General features: G+C 59.0%; 3 protein-coding genes across 5 annotated transcripts; 2 read left to right on the top strand and 1 right to left on the bottom strand.

Moving 5' to 3' along the window:
* Positions 1 to 3,937: 3,937 nt before the first annotated feature.
* FAM78B (family with sequence similarity 78 member B) lies at positions 3,938 to 6,953 on the bottom strand. Its single transcript, XM_068199267.1, has 2 exons — positions 6,619 to 6,953; positions 3,938 to 4,762 (listed from the first exon to the last, which is right to left on the bottom strand). Exons 1-2 carry the CDS (start codon positions 6,879 to 6,881, stop codon positions 4,240 to 4,242), a joined length of 786 nt encoding a protein of 261 aa, XP_068055368.1. The 5' UTR covers positions 6,882 to 6,953; the 3' UTR covers positions 3,938 to 4,239.
* Positions 6,954 to 7,336: 383 nt separating this feature from the next.
* Positions 7,337 to 10,336, top strand: PLPP6 (phospholipid phosphatase 6). Its single transcript, XM_068199269.1, has 2 exons — positions 7,337 to 7,751; positions 9,536 to 10,336. Exons 1-2 carry the CDS (start codon positions 7,352 to 7,354, stop codon positions 9,904 to 9,906), a joined length of 771 nt encoding a protein of 256 aa, XP_068055370.1. The 5' UTR covers positions 7,337 to 7,351; the 3' UTR covers positions 9,907 to 10,336.
* Positions 10,337 to 13,084: 2,748 nt separating this feature from the next.
* LOC137479049 (flavin-containing monooxygenase 5-like) lies at positions 13,085 to 18,719 on the top strand. 3 transcript variants are annotated; one of them, XM_068199262.1, is made up of 9 exons: positions 13,085 to 13,259; positions 14,336 to 14,493; positions 14,692 to 14,880; positions 14,961 to 15,123; positions 15,367 to 15,509; positions 15,848 to 16,047; positions 16,978 to 17,327; positions 17,650 to 17,722; positions 17,933 to 18,719. In XM_068199262.1, exons 2-9 carry the CDS (start codon positions 14,362 to 14,364, stop codon positions 18,276 to 18,278), a joined length of 1,596 nt encoding a protein of 531 aa, XP_068055363.1. In that variant the 5' UTR covers positions 13,085 to 13,259; positions 14,336 to 14,361; the 3' UTR covers positions 18,279 to 18,719. The 3 variants fall into 3 exon arrangements, with proteins under 3 accessions (XP_068055363.1, XP_068055364.1, XP_068055365.1); XM_068199263.1 differs by lacking the exon at positions 13,085 to 13,259 and adding an exon at positions 13,330 to 13,477; XM_068199264.1 differs by lacking the exon at positions 13,085 to 13,259 and having other exon boundaries at positions 14,380 to 14,493; positions 14,666 to 14,880.
* The last annotated feature ends 2 nt before the right edge of the window (positions 18,720 to 18,721 follow it).

Raw genomic sequence — 18,721 nt, 5'->3', positions numbered from 1 at the left:
ACAATTGGTCTCTGGGCTGACTTTTGTCCTCACTCTTCCACTCTGCAAGAAAGGGGAGAGGGAATCTACAATTTCAAAAGGGAAACATCTTTTTTCAGTGTAGCTTTTCAGCTTTATCAAGCTGGGCAGCTTTCCTTGTTCCCATGGCTGGGCTGCATGAACTCTTGGGCTTCTTGCTGCTGCCTCACTTTGATCTGGTTTCCTAAGGAAAAAAGGAATGTCTGCCCCCTCCAAGCTTTCCAACTAACTGCCCAATTTTCTGGAAGTGTGAGGACACAGCCCCACGGCAGCTTTTGTGCCAGCAGCCTGCTCAGAGCATCCCCTGGGGAAGGGCACTGCAGGGCCAGCATAAACACTCTGGGACACCACAGAAGCCACCTGCAAGTCAGGACAAAGTGGAACAAACCCTGTCAACAGACCCAAGGGCTTAAAGCCAGCAGGGACAGCCGCTGGTGCCACTGCTGAGGCAAGCAGGGGCTGATTGATATTCCATGAATTCCTGCCTGCTCCCCGGTACTGCCACGGCCCCAGAGGTACAAACCAGCCAGAGACACTCAAGCAAACGCAAGGTTTGGCTCCAGTACAGCTCGAGTAGTTTTCTTTTAATCCCAGAGAAGTGAAATGCAACATTTTTCGAGTTGGTAATAACATCCAGAGACAGAAGTCCAAGCCCCCTACTCGGTAAAGTCATTTGTGTTTAAGGCACTCTGCAAAACCAGCTTTCCTCTCTCTCTGATTTTCCCCACGCGGCAGCAGAATACCTGGTTTGGTCTGTTCTCCATAGTGACATTCGTCCACCCTGGCTCCTCCCGCCCTCTCCAGGAGCTGGAAACAGCAAATCCAGCGGGAGAAGCACCAGGAGGCCGGGTCAGTAAACAGGGATGGGCAGGGGAGGGAGCACGGGGGCTCCAAGCTTCTGCAGGGAGGGGGCGAGCACCGGGTGCCCTCCCTGCAGGCACCGGTGTGGTTCCCCTTGCTTCCCTCCCTCTCAAAAAGGGGATGGGACTGTGGGGACCCACAAGCATCCCTCCCCAGAGGTGCTCCCAGCAGCACCCCAAAATGCAGGGGGCTGGGTGTGGGGGAGACCCAGCTGCCCCCACTGTGCAGCAGAAATGAGGCCCCCCCCGACTTCCATTTGTCAATAAATACCAATAAATAACTTAAATAAATAAATAGATAAATAAATAAATAAGTGACCCAAGGATGGGAAGGGGCACCCCGAGGCTCAGGGCACAGGGAGCTTGAGGGTGGGCATTTCCATGAGCTGCCCCTCCCTGAGATAACGGGGTGCTGGTGGGGAAGGGGGGCACAGGGAAAGCATCCCATGGGGTGAAGCCCAGGGGTCTGAGTGCTCATCCAGCTGCAAGGAACGAGCCAAACTCAGACTCCTACATGGGAACTCTCCCCCACCACATTCCCTCCTTCCTCTGAGCACCAACAGCCCCAGAGCTCCATCTCCACCCGGGTGCGAACACGCACCTTTTCCAACATGCAAAATGCCTGCACGTTTCTGTAAACGCTGTTTGCACGTGTTTCTTTGCAAACAATTTTTGCAAACTTTTTTTTTTCCCCTTCTTTTTTAACGGGGAAATGCCCACAAAGACAACCCACGCACCAAACCGAGTTAAGTGCATCAGATCCAGCTGTCAGAGGAGCGGCAGTGGAAGCCTGGCAGAAGCCTGGAGAGGTGAACACAGGCACGGCCCCGGGGCTCAGCCAACACCTGCCTGCAGGCTGGGGCAGCCCTGGGGCGTCAGGCACACGGCTACAGCCAGGCATGGAGCCTGACCCTGGCACCAGGATGTTGCAGACATTCATGGACAGAAATTCAGCTCCTTCTGTGTCATGGCATCAGCCATGTGCCAAGGCTCAGACTGGCCAGCAAATCCCAAAAGGTGGCGATGCTGAATTCAACAGCATCCCTGCAGCAGCGTCCCCACTCTCCCAGACACTGGAGCCACGGCGGTGCCACAGCAGCTCCCCAGGCTGACAGCAGCATGCAGCCGCTTCCCATGGGTTTTGGGGAGCTGGCACACACAGCCTCTGGACACAGCATACTCTCCCAGCAGGAAGCCCACCTGGGAGCTACCTGTTTGTTGGGGAACCCTTTCCTCTGGCGTTTTAGCTCTGATGCTGCCAGAGATGTTTCTGTCCCCCTGGGTCAAAAGTATACACCTGCCTTACTTCAAACCAAAAGGTACTTACCCCTCCTCCCCCAGTCCTTAAGGAAAATTGTATTTCAAGTTTCTAGCCCCTCTCCACACACACTTTTTGAGAAACAAAACATCAGCGATGGCACAAGCTGCCATCGGTCCCACACCAGGACAAAACCACAGTCTCACAAGAGCAGGACATCTTCCCATACCAGCAAGCTCCCTGTGGGAGCTCTGCTGCAGAAAACACAGCAAACCAAAGCTCAAAGCCCTCTCCCTCCAAACCTGCCCCACAGCAAGGCTGTAGCCCCTGCAGAACCCCGACATAGGCACGGAAAGCAGCAGGTTCCCAGCCCAGCGGGAGGCCCCGCGGGAGGAGCAGGAGCACCGGCCCCACCAGAGGGAAATGTTGCACCAAGGCATCCAAAGGAAACACTCCCAGAGGAAAAATAAATAAAGAACTGGATCAGCAGCAAACACTACTGAGGGCAATAAATAGCACGGGGATTTCACAGGGATTTTTGGTCTAAGATGCCTCGGGAGCCCCTGTGCTGGCGGGGCCCAGGGTGCACAGAAGTGTCACCCAGCGCTCCTCCCCAGGCTGTCCTGCCAGTGGGATAGCACATGGACATTCCCAGCAGGAATGGCCTGCATCCCCAGGGCAGCGCAACCTCCCCGCAGTGTGAAGAAGGCAGGGCTGCGAGCTGGAGGAGCTGCAGGGCTGCTGCCGGGGAGGACAGAGCAGAGAAAGCAGCAAAAGCTGTCACCACCTGCCCAGGAGTGATGGAGCACCCAGAGCAGCAGCACAGTCATGGTTTATGCCTCTGCTGCAACTCCAGGGTGAGATCCTGGGAACTGCCAGCCGCATCCCACAGCACCGTGCTGCCCCACGGAGCAGCTGATGCCAGCCATCCAGGCAGCAAGGAGTGAGGAGAAAGGCAAGTAAATCCCCCTGTGACCCCTCCCAAGCACGGCAGCAGCAGGAGGCAGCCCCCAGGCAGCACATTCACCTCCTCCTTCCTAGGCAAACCAGGCCTGCCCTGAACAGCCTCCACTCACATCCCTGCCTTCCACAGAGCTTGGGAAGGTACCACAAAGCGTGCTGGCCCCTCCACTGGTGGCCCAGCCAGTAGCCACCCTCCTCCATGGGGGTGGCTGGGGAAGAGGCCTCCACGCGAGCCAGCATTTGCGTGGAAAATGAGCAAGCACCCAACTTCTAGCAAGGGAGTGGGCTCTGCGGTGAAGCGAAGCGAGTCCAGGGCTACCTCTGGGCTGGGTTGGTACCACACACACACAGAGCACCCGGGCTGGGAGAACGGCACCGCTCCCCATTTCCCACTGGGCCGAGAACCCGTTCTGCTCCCGTAAGAGAAGGGCCAGCGGCACTCGGGAGGGGAGGCTGAGGAATGCAAAGACTTAGTGCACCTTAAAACAAAAGGACATCTAACCTGCCCTTAGACCTCACTCCAAGACAGAAAAGAGCTATGGCATCTCCTACACTCACAACTACTCCAAACACACCCAGACGCATGCAAAACGTGTCCCGCTCTCACCGGGCTGCGGAAAACCCCTCCCGGGCCGCGGCACCGGCCAGCACCGGGCTCTGCCCTGTCCCCACACCTGTCCCACCCCACTGCCGGCCCTCCCGCCCGCTCCCAGCGGGCAGGCGAGGGGTGGATGGATCATCGATCTGAAATGCATAGGTACGGACACGGCAGGGACACAGGGACCGCAGCAAGCCCCGCTGCCAGCAGGAACAGCCTCTGCTCCTCCCTGCGGCTGGGTGGGAAGCAGCATTTGCCACGGGCACGGTTCAACCACACTCGTGCTCCTCGTGCTGCCCTGCAAGGAAAGTCGAGTCCTTTATGTCAGACAGCCTCTACGCCAGCTGCAAGTACTCCATTCTGCTTCCTGGGAAATCCTCCAGCCTCTTCTGCGCCCTTGTGCCAGCCAGGCTCTATTTCTGACCGAGAGGAGCCACGTTTCCAACCACAACAACAAAGGCAAGAGAACCCGAGAGGTCTGCTTTGGCTCGGCAGCCCTGTTCGTCTGCAGCGGGCTGGGGGCACCCAGGTCCTCAGCTGCCCTACTTGGGAGGTATCACCACGATGGGCTGCCCTCGCTTGGGTCTCCACATGAGCACCTGGGCGTCGTTGGCGTTGGGCTTCACTAGTGCGTTTGGTGGGATGGGCTCCATCCTGCTGAGGATCCGCGGCTGCTCCTGCTGAGTCCTGCCCACCAGCCGTGCCCGCTGGCCCAGCAGCTGCATGGGGTCCACCTCAATGTCCACTCGCATCCTCCACTTTATAGTCTGCAGGATGATCTTCTCCTTGGTGGTGGTGTTCATGGCCACGAGCCACGTGGTAAAGCTCTGGTCTCTTTTAATCCTGGTCAGCAGCGGCACGTTACTGTTGCTCACGGGCACGGCCCACGTCACGCTGGGGTAGAAGTTGTCGTTCATGCTCACCGAGAACCTGGAGATCTTGTTAGTGGGCCCCACCAGGGTCACGGTTTCTGTGGTGTTTCCATACCAGGGGTAGCTCACCCCATCCGAATCGCTGATGGCTTTTACTCGTCCTTCTCGCAGGTCGGGCAGCTCCCAGCTTGACCTAGTGAAGAGGAAGAGGAAGAGGAAGATGAGCAGGAAAATGGCAGCAACAGTGCCTGGCGAGGGATGGGGAAGCCAGCAGCACAGGGACCCTCTGCCTGCCTGCAGCAAACTCTCAGGGACAACCCTGAAGAACAAATTCAGCTTTGGTTCCTCGAGCACGTCCAGCTCGAGCCTTTGCTCTGCCAACACAATGCCATTTTAATTAACCTGCAATTAAACTGACTGGGCCAAAACCCACTGCTGAGTACTCTGTGGGGTCACTCTCTCCTTAATCAGCTCCTGTGCTGGAGAACAGCCTTCCCTGTCCCCCAGCTGCAGCACCGTGAGCAGGGCAGGGGCCCAGCCCGCCAGCAGCCCCCTCGTGCAGGAGGAATAAATACCGAGACACCTACAACAATTGAATCCCACAATTACGCCTGCCACCGGCATGATGAAATCCCTGCAGTATGGCTGGGGGGGGAGGAATTCAGCCCGAATCTCTGGCCATGCTACCAACACCGTGTGGCTACGGCGAGGCCTGCGCGCAACAACGCGGGAGCAGCCTTGAGCACAGGGGCTGGGGCCACACTTCTGCCGTCCCTCCAGGCGATCACCTCCACTCAACGTGCCCAAGGGGCTGGGGCCACACTTCTGCCGTCCCTCCAGGCGATCACCTCCACTCACTCAACGTGCCCAAGGGGCTGGGGCCACACTTCTGCCGTCCCTCCAGGCGATCACCTCCACTCACTCAACGTGCCCAAGGGGCTGGGGCCACACTTCTGCCGTCCCTCCAGGCGATCACCTCCACTCACCCGACGTGCCCAAGTGCTCCAGTGCCCCACGCACACCAATCCGTCGTGATACAAGGGCACAGGCAGGCAGCACAGGGACCTGCTGTGGCACCAGCAGCAGCAGTCCACCAGCGCGCTGCAGAACAGACCCCTCTGGACATCTCCCCTCTTGCATCACCCCGTTCCAAAGGCAGAAGACACAGACAGAGAGCCAACAGCTTTGCCCCTCGGCATCCCCACAAGTCACGCTCAGCCTTGGGAAAGGCTGTTTTCTGGCTGCCACTTCAGCCCAGCACCGCAACCGTTCCCTCTTCTAACACTAGCCAAGGGGGCAACTCCCCCAGCACTGCCCGTGCCCCAGTGCCAGGCCCAAAGAAGAAACGATGCTTGGTGGGAGACAGCGGCCGCAAAGCCCCCGGAAGGGCGAGGTCCGGGCCAGCAGGACGTGTGGGAGCAGCTGTGGGGCGTGAGGAGCAGGAACTGTGGGGTCAGGGAGCTGCCAGTGCCGGGGATGCAGCACCCAGTGCTGGGGATGCAGCTCCCGGTGCCTGGGATGCAGCTCCCGGTGCCCGGGATGCAGCTCCCGGTGCCAGGGGCCAGCACCTGGTGCCGGGGATGCAGCTCCTGGTGCCTGGGATGCAGCTCCCGGTGCCGGGGATGCAGCTCCCGGTGCCGAGGGGGCAGCACCCGGTGCCGGGGATGCAGCTCCCGGTGCCGGGGATGCAGCTCCCGGTGCCGGGGATGCAGCACCCGGTGCCGGGGATGCAGCTCCCGGTGCCCGGGATGCAGCTCCTGGTGCCGGGGGGGCAGCACCCGGTGCCCGGGATGCAGCTCCCGGTGCCGGGGGGGCAGCTCCCGGTGCTGGGGGTGCAGCTCCCGGTGCCTGGGATGCAGCTCCCGGTGCCGGGGATGCAGCTCCCGGTGCCGGGGATGCAGCTCCCGGTGCTGGGGGTGCAGCTCCCGGTGCCTGCGGGCGGAGCAGGGCCGGGGCCCGCACCGGGGAGCCCACGCCGTTCCCAGCCCGGGCCCGCCCGGAGCCCCGTGCCCCCGGAGCCGTCCCCCGGTGCCCGCCCGCGGTGCTCACACGCCGAGGTCGCTGTAGGTGTTGTAGAACTCCATGTGGTTGCAGGCCTGGATCCAGCCCACCACCCAGGTGTGCCGCCGGGCGATGGGCGGCATGAGGACGCGGGCGGAGGCGCGGAAGTAGGGCGTGCGGTACCGCAGCACCACCGGCGAGCTCTCCTCGATGGCCGTGGCCGCCGGCTCGATGGTGGCCGACACGTCCGACACCACGATCTGCTCGCGGCGCACCCGCGCCTTGCAGGCCACGCTCTGCAGGCACCCCATGGCCGCGGCCGAGCCGCCGTCACCGCGGGCCCGGGGGGGCGGCCGGTCCCGCCGCCGCCCGCCCGCCGCGCATCGCCGCCCGCCGCACGGCGCCCGCACCGGCGCCGGCAGGGCGAAGGCGCCGCCGCGTCCCTTCCGGCCCTCGCCGGCCGCCGTACGCCGGCCGCGGCGGGCACGTGCGCGGCGGTGGGCGGGGCGCGCCCGGAGCTCCGCGCGCGTCACGGGCGGAAGCGGAACAGGAAGCGGCAGCGGCAGCGGCGCCGGGGCCGCCCGGTACCGGGGCCAGCGCGCGCGCGCCGCGCCCGCCGCGTCCTTGGGGACGCGCCGAGAGCGGGGGCGCCGCGCCGCTGCTACCGGCGGTGCGGCAGCGCGGGGCGGGGAGGGGGAGAGGGACGCGGCCCCGGGCAGGGTGACATGCCGGGTCCCGAGCGGGCCCGGCAGCGGGTGACCGACGCCCGCCTCCCGTCGCCATGCCGAGCCCCCGGAGCGGCCGCGAGCGGCGCGGCGGCAGCGGCGGCCGCCCGGAGTTCCTGTCCCTGAGCCAGCGCGGGCCCGCCGCCCCCGACAGCCCCTCCCGCCGCAGGGAGCCCGCCGGCGCCGCGGCCGCCCCGCTGCCCGAGGAGGACTGCATGAAGCTGAACCCGTCCTTCGTGGGCATCGCGCTCAGCTCCCTGCTCGCCATCGACCTCTGGGCCTCCAAGCGCCTGGGGGTGTGCGCTGGAGAGGGCTCGGCCTGGGGCAGCGCCCGCCCCCTCCTGAAGGTCGTCGAGGTGTCGGGACACGGCATCCCCTGGCTGCTCGGCACCTTCTACGGGCTCTGCCAGAGTGACAGCTCGGCGGGCAGGGAGGTGCTGCTCAACCTGCTCTTCGGTGAGGCGGGGGCTCGCCCCGGGGCTCTGCAGGCCGGGGCTGCGGAGGGGGGACCGAGGGATGCGGCACAGCTGGGTTAGCCGAAGCCCCGAGAGCGCCGGCTGATTTTGAGCAACCTGTGCGGGCTCGTCGGGGATGCCTGGTGGCACGGGAGTGGCCCTGCAGCTTAAGGGCGTGGTGGCACAGACACGAGTCCCCTGTCACAGCTGCAGCCACGCACTGGCAATCTCCCGACAGCTGAACTGCTCCTGCGATTACAAAACGCTCTCGGGGCTGAAGCCTCTCAGCTCCCCGAGCTTGGCACAACAGCGCATTCCAGGTGCCTGTTGAGACACCAGCCTTTCCCTGAAAAGCTGCTCTGGCACACAGACGTTCACCCTTGGCTCCCTGCAGGCAGGGCCTTTGTGGATTGTTCTGTGCCAGCCAGTGAGGAAACCTGGTTTAAAGCACGAATCTAAATTCTGCGTGGGGCAGTATTTCACACACACACACACACAGCAGCCTAGGTATATTTAAGGGGATTCATTTTTACTTATTTAGAAACTGTAACAGCTCCAGGGCACCAGACCTTCTCAGATTCCCTGTTGTTACTCTTGTATTAAGTTGCAAATAATTAGGATCTCACACTTCAATTTGGAATTGACATTTTCTTGGTGGGAAACATAGGTTGGTGCATCTTTCTCATCTAGCAGCACATGGTTAAATTGGAGCCCCACAGCAGAACTCCAGCCTAACCTTTGCTCCAAGGAGATCAGTCCCAGTGCCAGGGCCTCGTCCAGCCCTCAGTGCTCTGGGCAAGAGCCACCCACCTCCCTCAGGATCTGTCCCTGGGCTGCAGCACCCATGTGGGGAAGAAGGATTCCCTCGTGTCCAACTTGAATCTCCCAGATCCTGTGTAGAGAGATAAAAAGCAATTGATCTAGTTTTACATGTGGAAAAGAAAAAGAAAATTTGATCTTAAATGATTAACCCAAGGAAATGAAGTGACCAAAAGATCAGTGTCCAGAAACGTGTCTTAGGGCAAACAGAAGTTGGTCTCTTGCACAACAAGAAGTAGCCCCCCCCGGCTGTGAGTGCTGTGCTAAGCTGAGCTAACAGGGATGGAGAAAGCACCCTCTGCCCTACATGAGAAGCTGCTCTTGCCAAACACTGGCTGAACATTTATCACAGGTACTTTGCCTCTTCTATGACAACAGCCTTTAGCTCTCATGGGGCAAGGCACCATAAATTAGCCTTGATTCATCTCTTGAGAACCAAAGCAGGGTTAACTTTTCCCCCAGCAGCAGGGTGAAGGCAGACCCCAGGAGCCCTGGCAGCACACCAGCTCTGAGCATTTCCTGCTGACCTGTGCCAGAGTGGAGTGGGTTGATCATTCACTCGGTCGGTTTGACCCCGTCACCGGGGCAGACAGCAGTGCAGAGTCAGCACTGCCAGGAAGGGAGCTGTGGAGACTTACTGCCTCTGCTGCCTTCAGACCGAGGAGCAGACTGGGCCTCGAGTCATGGCAAGATCAGATTCTGCACAGAGAGAAAAGCCCTGGGGTGCAGGCTGGGCAGAGCCCTCTCGGCTGTGGTTGGCCAAGGGGCTGGTGGTCAGAGGAGCAGAGGTTGAGGATGTGCTCATTCTGCTGCAGAAGGCCAAGGCCAGGAGCAGCTGTGTGCTGTGCTCTCCCTGCCTGGGTCTTGCAGCTCTGGGGGAAATCATCCCCTTCAGGCAGCTTTGACAGCGATGGCCCTTAGCTGATGGTTCTGCTTTCAGTAACCTCCTGTTCCTGTCTCTCCCAGCGTTGCTGCTGGACCTGGTGATGGTGGCGGTGGTGAAGGGGCTCGTCAAGCGGCCGCGGCCCACGCACAACAAGATGGACATGTTCGTCACCATCTCGGTGGACAAATACTCCTTCCCCTCGGGCCACGCCACCAGGGCCGCTCTCGTCTGCCGCTTCGTCCTGCGCCACCTGGTCCTGGCCGTGCCGCTGCGGGTGCTCGTGGTGCTCTGGGCTCTCATCGTCAGCATCTCCCGGGTCATGCTGGGCAGGCACAACATGACGGACGTGCTCTTTGGGCTGCTGCTGGGCTACGCGCTCTACGGCGTGGTGGAGCACTGCTGGCTGTCCCCGGCCACCGCGCCCGCCCTCTTCGCGCTCTGGAGCCGCTGACCGACCGCCGGCCTCGGCACAAAGCAGGGGCCGCGTGCTGGTGTTCTGAGCACGCACGGGGAGGGGATTCTGGTTCTGAACTGGCATCCTAAACCCCATCAGTCCGGCCAAGACTTCCACGCGAGCGGTGCTGCAGGCTCCAGGGCCTGCACTCAGATGTCTGGTGCTGTCCTGCCCTCCTGTCGGCTGTCAGGCAGGGTCTGCGCTGACTGTTCTCTGGTGACCAAAACCGGTCTCTGCAGAGCCTGGGGAGGGCTCAGCACACCCATCCAGCAGCTCACTGCTAATACTGTGAATCTGCATGCTCTCGCTGGGCACCTGCAATAGCCCATGGTGTATGTGGTAGCTGTGACTCTGCAGAGGTTTCTCTACAATCACCCCTGTGTCTGTATCCTATAAATACACTGATCATGCTGCTGTCGTAAGCATACCCTGCACAGCCTGCTCTACAACACCTGCCTGGAGGGGACCCACGGGGGTCTCTCCTCAGGGTTAGACAGAGCTTTGCCTCCCTAAGCAATCTCTTCTCTTGCTCTCCATTTAAGTGCTGCACTAAGCCTAGATGTCGAGCACATGGCTCCCAGAGTCATTGGGAAAGGACAGTGGCACTGAAGGGTTCATCATTCAGTGAGCGACTCCCCGCAGCAGCCTGCTCCTGAAGCTCTTGTCCAGAGCTTCCCAATTCCTTTTTCCCTCCACAGGGTTTTCAGTTTGTCAGGCAATTCCCGATCGATAGCATATTCCAGGCTGCAGAGAGAGTCCTGCAGAGCCAGCCCCTTCCTGCATCCCAGAAATACACCCAGCCCCAGGTCTGAGCCTTGCTTGCACCTCCTGCAGCAAGAGGCCCTGGCTCTGCCAACCACACCCACAGCTCCCTGTGCTCCAGCCAGGCTGGCTGTCCTCCCCTGGCACCACTGGTAGCCCGTTTTTTTTACAGAGGGCTGCTGGTCCTTGGCAGGAGAGGACCACAAGGAGCCTCTATAATGAGCTGGGGCCGTGACTAAACCAGAAAATCTTAGAACGCACTTCATCAGGGACCACAGCCGGGCAGGGAGTGAGGGCTATAGACTGAGCTCAAATAATCAGCTTCAACAGTGCTCCTGGCATGTGGGTAGAGGGATTGGGCCCAGGTGAGGCTCTTTGTGGTCATCAAGGTCTCTTTAGTGCACTCAGGCCCTGGAAAGCACCGATTAAGTCATATTAAAACCAGGCAGTGTTTTAAGTGTGCTGTTCTCCTGGGTGGAGTGTGCAGGAGCAGCTTGGTGGCTGCTGGTACGAGCACCCTGTCGCTGTCACTTGTACAGGGGCTGAAATGAAAGTGCTTGACAGGGTTCCCCTGAAGCTGAGCCCTGACCCACTGACACGGTGAGCCAGTGAAGCTTTCAGGTCTGGGTCGGTGCTGCAGTGACCAAAAAATAATCCTGTGGGTTGCACTGCATGCCTGGCAGCCAGCTGGGCCAGTCTGGCATTTGCACAGCAGCACCAGGACACTCCGGCCAGCCCTCCTGCCCCAAGGCAGAGACCAGCCCTGTGTTGGCTGTGGGAGCACGGGCAGGTGGCACACTCTGGGTGGGCAGGGCTTGTTGTGCTGTGCCAAAACATCTTTGCTCTACCTTTTCCAAAACACAGTGTGGTTTTTGTCTGCACTTGGAGTCTGTTCTTAGAGCTGTTGGGGGTCTTCCTCTGTACATCCTGGAGGGTACAGCAGCAACCTGTGCATCTGTGGCTCACACATATGTGTGTGTGCCAAAAAGTTGCTCTTGACTCACTTGCATAACACGCCATGAGGTCCTGGTAGCACCCACCATCACCACTGCACAGCCCTGCTGGGTCACAGGCTGCCTGGCCACCCTCTCACCTCTTCTATGCTTCTCTGCAGCTCCACCAGAGAGACCTTTGCTCTCCTGTGCTTGTCACCTCCAAGCATGGGTGCAGCCCACTGATAGGACAGAGGAGCTTTCTGCTCCACTCGTCCCATGGCATTTCTGCCTGCTGTGGAAGCTCAGAGCAGACGCTGCACAGCAGACGCTGCTGCACACATCCTGGGTGCTTGCCAGGTGTGGGGAACTGTGAATTTCCGCAGACATCAAGCAAAAAAATACCAACCTCAACCAAAATGTCATGGCATGACCCTGGTGCCCGACAGCACAGTTCTGAGTACTGTCCCTGTACTGAGTCCAGCTACAGGGGAGTAAAGTTCAGGGCTATGCAGCCTCCTGCAGGGAGAAAGGCAAATTCAGAGGCAACCTGCACAGAGGTTTCATAGCAACAGCAGAGCAGTGGAGAGCTCAGAGACGTCCCCTGTACCTGTTGCATTTGGGCAGTCTGTGCAGAGCTTGCAAGAGCCAGAAGCCAGCTGACAGCAGAGCAGGAAGAGTAGCACTGCCAGTGCTGCCACCTCTCCATTCCTGTGTGATCCCGTGCTTGGTAAGATACTTTTGATGCTTTTTGACAGGCAGGCACAGAGTGTGGGTTGGCAGCTCAGCATCTCTGCCCTGCACAGAGATCAGCCCTTGCCGACAGCAAGGGACAGAAAGAGCTTTATTGAGCTTACTGCAAACATGTTACGAGTTTCAGAAGGTTAAAACCATTTCAGCTGCAGAGCTTGGCCCCTCTGCCTTGCTCAGCTCTGCAGCAAAGTTCTCTGCATGTGGAAGAGCAAATTTCCCCTGCAGCCTCAGGGGCTGTCTGGCTGCGAGTGTGCCAGGAGCCAGCAGCAAGTTTGGATCCCCCTGGTCTGTGCCTCCTGCTGTGAGGGACAACCTTTTCCTTGCTGGTCCCACCACCCTCACTTCAGGGACACCCCAACAGCACGGTGCTCCGCTCACCGGGGTTCCACTGGCCCCAAGGTCTCTGCTAGCCCAGGGGTGAGCCGTGGCTATAGGGACACTGTGCCGCCATGCCCAGCCCAGGGGCACAGGGGATGTGGGCGCTACAGTGCCGGCTGCCACTGGAGCAGCCAGAGCCGTGTGGCACCCCGGGCACCAGAATAAGCGGCCGTGGGCCGATCCTGATAATCCTAGGATCAAAGTGCAGGGCAGCGTTTCTTTACCAAGCACGCAACCACAAGGATCGGCTGCGTGTCCGTGTCCCCGCGCAGCGCCTCGGATGGCTCCCGCGGCGACACCGCTGCCGGAGCAGCCGTGCAGGCGGCCGGGAGCCCGCCGCGTCCCGGCTTCCTTCCCCGCGCCCGTGGGAGGAGTGACGGAGGGGCCGGCCCCGCTCCCGGACGCTGCGCGCCATAACGCCGGGCCGCGGGCCGGTGTCACGGGTCGGGGCACCCCGGCAGAGACCCTCGCACGGCCCCGAGCCTGCCGCCAGCGTCCTCCGGGCTGCTCATCCCACGGCCGCAGGTCGGTGAAGGGTGTCCCCCGAACTGCCGGCACGCTGCGGGCACCGGGACAGCACAACAGGAATCGCCGGGGAAGGGAGGGGGCAAAGGGCAGGCAGAGGGGCTGTCACCCACCCGGGAGGGAGCCTTCGGTCCCCACAGCAGGGCACGGCACTTCAGGGCACCTCCATCGCCGGCAGCTGGCATGGGCGGGGAGATTTTGAGGCTCGCTGGCACTCGGTAGGATTTCTTCTCAAGGCATTCAGAGGCAACGCCACAGAAGTGCAAAACCCAGCACTGGCCAGGTCCACGCCTGGCGGGGGACAGCAGTGGCTTTGCAACCCCAGACAAACTTTTGAGGGGCTGCCTCTCTTGCTTGGGACCACTTTGACCAGGGTCAAAGTCTTGCGCGGTTGCACCCTGTGAAAAATGCATATTATATGGCTCTACACAGATATTTACTATATGTATTATGCTAGGTTGGAAAGTTAACATTTTAATAATATAGTAAATGTAGTTTTGTAATTGAAATTAAGCTTTAGTAGTTAAAATAGAAAATATGTGTGTGTGGTATTCTTTTTGCTCAAGAGAAGGAGAAGATAATCAAGAAATTCTTCACACAGAGATAACAATTACAAAAACCCCTAAATCTTCCAGAGGAAAGGAATTTATGGCTTTCTTTATCAACAAAAAACCGAACTTCTCCAAACTCGACTTAGACTTCAAGGCGCCTGGGATTAACAGGAATTTCTCAACAAGTACCGGACGAACTTCTTGTTTTAAATAAATATATGCATATTCATGAAGTGATTTGTGTATGCAACAGGTTACCCCTCTTAAGGAGGGAATTCTTTTTTATCGGGGTCCTTCTCCTGGCTCACTTTTGTCCAGAGAGAGGTACCCAGCCCGGGCTGTAACTTTTTGCTGTTATTGTCTCTTTAATTGTCCTAACTCTAATTGTTTAATCTTTATTACTATACTTGTATTAATTTTTTTCCATTTTATTTTTAGTAAACTTTTATAAATTTTTAAAACAAGTGATTGGCGTTTATAACACACCCCTGGCAGCTCAGCCCCGCTGTCCGGCGCTGTCCCCAGGCAGAGACCCGGTGGTGGAGCGCAGCATGGCGAAGAGGGTGGCCATCATCGGCGGGGGCAGCAGCGGGCTGTGCGCCATCAAAGCCTGCCTCCAGGAGGGGCTGGAGCCCGTCTGCTTCGAGAGGACTGGCGACATCGGAGGCCTCTGGAGGTTTGAGGTAAACCCTGCTGGCCACGTGTCCTGCTTGGGGTCAGCACGGTGACCCTCAGGGGTCACTGGTGGCTGGTGGGGTGGCAGCTGGATCATCTGGGTGAGTCTGAGGGCAGGGGCTGCGTGAAAAGAAGCACCTCATCAGCCCCAGCCATCCTTCCCCATCATTCCCTGGCCAGCGCTGAGCTGTGCCCTGCTCCCACAGGAGCACCCCGAGGACGGCCGTGCCAGCATCTACCGCTCCGTCATCATCAACACCTCCAAGGAGATGATGTGCTTCAGCGACTTCCCCATCCCCGAGGACTTCCCCAACTACATGCACAACTCCAAGATCATGGAGTACTTCCGCATGTACGCCCAGCACTTTGACCTGCTCCGCCACATCCGCTTCAGGGTGAGGGCTGGGGGCCGAGGGGGGAGGTGGCAGCGGGAACGGGGGCACAGGGTGCCTGACACCGCTCCCCCTGCGCCCAGACCAGCGTGTGCCGCGTGTCCAAGCGCCCCGACTTCGCCAGCAGCGGGCAGTGGGAGGTGGTGACGGAGAGCGAGGGGAAGCAGGAGGCGGCCATCTTCGACGCCGTGCTGGTGTGCAGTGGGCACCACACCGACGCTCATCTCCCGCTCAGTTCCTTCCCAGGTACTGTCTGTGGGCTGGTGTGAGGAGACACCAGACACTAGAAAGGTAGTCCATGCCAGTCCCTATTCTCCCTGCTGCTTTCCCTCCTGGCCCAAACATTTCCCTGCCTTGCTTTGACTCCAGGAGTGCTCCTGTGCTCCTCAGGAGTGGTTTGGTGGGGCAAGGGAGCATCTCCAGTCTTTAGGTGGTGATCCTCCAACCTGGCAGCAGGAAGCCAAGCATCCCTTCTCCTTCTGCTCACAGGAATCGAGAAGTTCAAGGGCCGCTACCTTCACAGCCGAGACTACAAGGATGCTCAGGCTTTCACAGACAAAAGGGTTGTTGTCATCGGGATTGGCAATTCGGGGTCAGACCTGGCTGTCGAGATCAGCCAAACAGCCCAGCAGGTAAGCAGGAGTAGGGTCCCTGCGGGCAGGATTGCCCCTGTGGGACCCTGTCAGCTCTGCAGGGACACCAGGACCAAGGCACTTGCACAGCTGGTGCTCTGTCCCAGCACTTGTGTTTGGCAGTGCTGGCTCCTGCCAATCCCAGCTGCCAGGCAACTGAGACTTGGTCCCACTCCCCTGCAAGATGCCAGTCCCCAGCTCCCTCTGCCCTCTGGGTCTTTACCCAGTGCTTGGGCAGCAAAAAGGAGAGTGATCCCAGGGCAAGGGCACGTTCCCCGCAGGGCAGCCCTCCCAGGACCACCATTGCCTTCAGCCAGTGATCCTTCCTCCTTGTCTAGGTCTTCCTCAGCACCCGCCGGGGTGCGTGGATCTTCAACCGCGTTGGAGATCAGGGCTACCCCATCGACACCATCTTAACCACCCGCCTGAAGACATTCCTGCAGGGGCTGGTCAGCTCATCCATGGCCTGTGACTACATGGAGAAGAAGCTGAATGCCAGGTTCGATCACTCACATTACGGCCTGAAGCCAAAGCACAGGTATCACCAAACACTTCCTCTGCCCAGAAGGGATCATCTGCTTGCTTCTGTGTCATGCCCAACTTGGCCATTTGTTTAGGTTTGGAAAGACAGGTGTCTGCTAAGGAAGGCAGAAGCCTCTCCTGAAATGGGAAAAAAAAAATAGACCCCCTCCCTCCAAATTGTTATAAATTTGAAATTAAGGGGGGGCTCTTCGGTAAAAATATGGGAGCAGGAATAACAGTTCTTTATTAGGGAAGAAAATAAAAAGATAAAATAAACAATGCAGTGAACCAAAACAACACAGACAGAGTCAGAATACAACCTGACACCCTGGTGGACAGGGTGTTGGCAGCAGTCCAATTGGGAATTATGGCTGCAGTCCTCCTGGAGTGTCAGGTGTGGTTCTGTTGGAGCAGTGATCCTGTAGGAAAGGGTGTAGTCTTCCTGCAGTGGAAGAGCAGCTGTTCCTCTGGGAAATCTAGTGCAAAAAAAGCTGTGCTGGTGTTCTAGAAACTCAGGATTATATCCAGGTAGAAATGCTTGGCTCCTCCCTCTGGGCAGAGCATCTCCCAATGGGATGTCATACTTCTTCTCAGTCATGCAGTGACATTCAATGGCCCATTATCAGCAGATGTCTCCCCTGAGAGAGGACTGGTTGTGGAAGAGATAAGGAAAACTGCCCACTTAACAGAAGACAACTGCCATACAGATGGCAAATGGAATACATATTGCCTCACAATCTGGGACACCATTCCCTTCTCCCTGTGCTTGGATTGGGTTATTATTTTGTTGTGCCCAGGCAATGCTTGAGGGAGCCACCATTGCCCCTTCTAGGGTCTCCTGGAGACAGCAGTGTGAGGGCAGCTGCCCCAGAGCAGGGAGCTGGAGCAGGACACAGAGCAGAGACGCTCCCTTCCCAGTGCCCTAATGGCTTTTTGCACTTTCCAGGGTCTTTCACCAGCACCCAACCATCAACGATGACCTGCCCAACCGCATCATTTCGGGCAGGGTGAAGGTGAAGCCAAACATCCAGGAGTTCACAGAGACATCTGCCATCTTTGAGGATGGCACCAGGGAAGACGTCGATGCCGTAGTTTTTGCCACAGGATACAGCTTCTCCTTCCCGTTCCTCGAGGGCTGCGTGAAGGTGGTGGAGAATCAGATTCCCCTCTACAAATACATGTTCCCCCCTGACCTGGAAAAGCCAACGCTGGCTTTCATCGGCCTCATCCAGCCCCTAGGAGCCATCATGCCCATCTCAGAGCTCCAGTGTCGCTGGGCCACCCGTGTCTTCAAAGGTAAGTCAGGCAAACCTGCCCTGTGGATGCAGTCCTGGAGTGAAGGCAGATGGTGCCATTCCATGTTGAGAAGGCAGCAGCTGGTTGTGCCATCTTGGCCATGGTGATGGCATGGCTGCCTTGTGGCTGTCATGGTGAGATGGCCTCTTCTTTGAGAGGCACAGGCACATCCTTACCCTGAGCTCTACAGGCTGCTCCTTCCCATCCCGCGGCACTTGGACATTGCTCAGGTGCGAAACCACACACCACAGTGGTGCTGGCAGAGGCACGGCATGCAGGCAAGGCCAGCACTACAGTGGCCACTGTGTCTCATCCTCCCCAGGGCTGAACGAGCTGCCCCTGCAGCACGACATGGAGGCTGACATTGAGCAGAAGAAAGAACTGATGGCAAAGCGGTAAGATCCCTGCAGGAGCACCAAGGGGCTGCCTTCGGCACAGCTGCTCATGGGCATCCATCCTGTCCTATGGATGCGTCCTGGCACATCTGTGTGTGCCAACAGAGGGCAGGGATGTGGTTGGCCACGCTACCCACAGTCCTTCCTGGTCTGCAGGGCATCTGCCAGCTCTGCTTCCAGCATTTACCTGCTCTCCCTTCCTGCCCGCAGGTACGTGAAGAGCCAGCGGCACACCATCCAGGTGGATTACATCCCTTACATGGACGAGCTCGCCTGCCAGCTGGGGGTCAAGCCCAACCTGCTCTCCCTGTTGCTCACGGACCCCAGGCTGGCCATGGAGGCGGCCTTCGGCCCCTGCACGCCGTACCAGTACCGGCTGCGGGGCCCGGGCGCGTGGGCAGGAGCCAGGGCCGCCATCCTCAGCCAGCAGCAGCGCATCCTCAAGCCCCTGCAGACACGACACATGGAAGAGAGCACCTCAGCCCCTGCCATGCCCCTCATCTTCAAGCTGATCGGGGCCGTGGCCATCCTGGCAGCTGTTTTTGCTTACTTGTAGGTGCCCTGCAAGCACAACAAGGGAGGCTTTTGTCCTGGGGTGACTCCCTAAACCAGGACAGCTTTGCAATGTGGTGTGGGACTGGCTGGCTACCCCTGGCCCCTTGGCAGCCTGTGCACCCTAGTGGTGGCAGAAACCTGAACTAGGTTCAGAAACATGAACTAGGGATGCACAGAACCTCCCCAGCTACCAAAGTAATGGTTGGGCTCCTGCTCTGTACCTCCCCTTGGGGAATGCTGTCATGGACAGAGGAGGAAACCTGCTCACTGCAGGCTAAATTCCAGTCCCTCTCAGCCAGCGCTCCGGGCTTTTCTGTCCCCTGTAACCCAGCCGTGCCAATTTTGCCACATGTGCACCAGAGCTAAGCGGCAAAGGCACAGCACACTTTCTAAGTGGATAAATGCATTAAACAGCCAAGTGTCTGTCCTGTTACTGACACCATC

The sequence above is a fragment of the Anomalospiza imberbis genome, chromosome 9, assembly GCF_031753505.1.
Source record: "Anomalospiza imberbis isolate Cuckoo-Finch-1a 21T00152 chromosome 9, ASM3175350v1, whole genome shotgun sequence".
Taxonomy (NCBI): Eukaryota; Metazoa; Chordata; class Aves; order Passeriformes; family Viduidae; genus Anomalospiza; species Anomalospiza imberbis.
This window is presented reverse-complemented; position numbering and strand designations above follow the sequence as displayed.

What these genes read in the sequence shown, in the direction of transcription:
- FAM78B (XM_068199267.1), bottom strand. Translation starts at nt 6,881, where the DNA reads ATGGGGTGCCTGCAGAGCGTGGCCTGCAAGGCGCGGGTGCGCCGCGAG. An exon ending in ACCTACAGCGACCTCGGCGT is followed by an intron (nt 4,763 to 6,618) that starts GTGAGCACCGCG and finishes CCTCTTCACTAG; the next exon opens with GTCAAGCTGGGAGCTGCCCG.
- PLPP6 (XM_068199269.1), top strand. Translation starts at nt 7,352, where the DNA reads ATGCCGAGCCCCCGGAGCGGCCGCGAGCGGCGCGGCGGCAGCGGCGGC. An exon ending in GCTGCTCAACCTGCTCTTCG is followed by an intron (nt 7,752 to 9,535) that starts GTGAGGCGGGGG and finishes TGTCTCTCCCAG; the next exon opens with CGTTGCTGCTGGACCTGGTG.
- LOC137479049 (XM_068199262.1), top strand. Translation starts at nt 14,362, where the DNA reads ATGGCGAAGAGGGTGGCCATCATCGGCGGGGGCAGCAGCGGGCTGTGC. An exon ending in TCCGCCACATCCGCTTCAGG is followed by an intron (nt 14,881 to 14,960) that starts GTGAGGGCTGGG and finishes CCCTGCGCCCAG; the next exon opens with ACCAGCGTGTGCCGCGTGTC. An exon ending in GGCCACCCGTGTCTTCAAAG is followed by an intron (nt 17,328 to 17,649) that starts GTAAGTCAGGCA and finishes CATCCTCCCCAG; the next exon opens with GGCTGAACGAGCTGCCCCTG.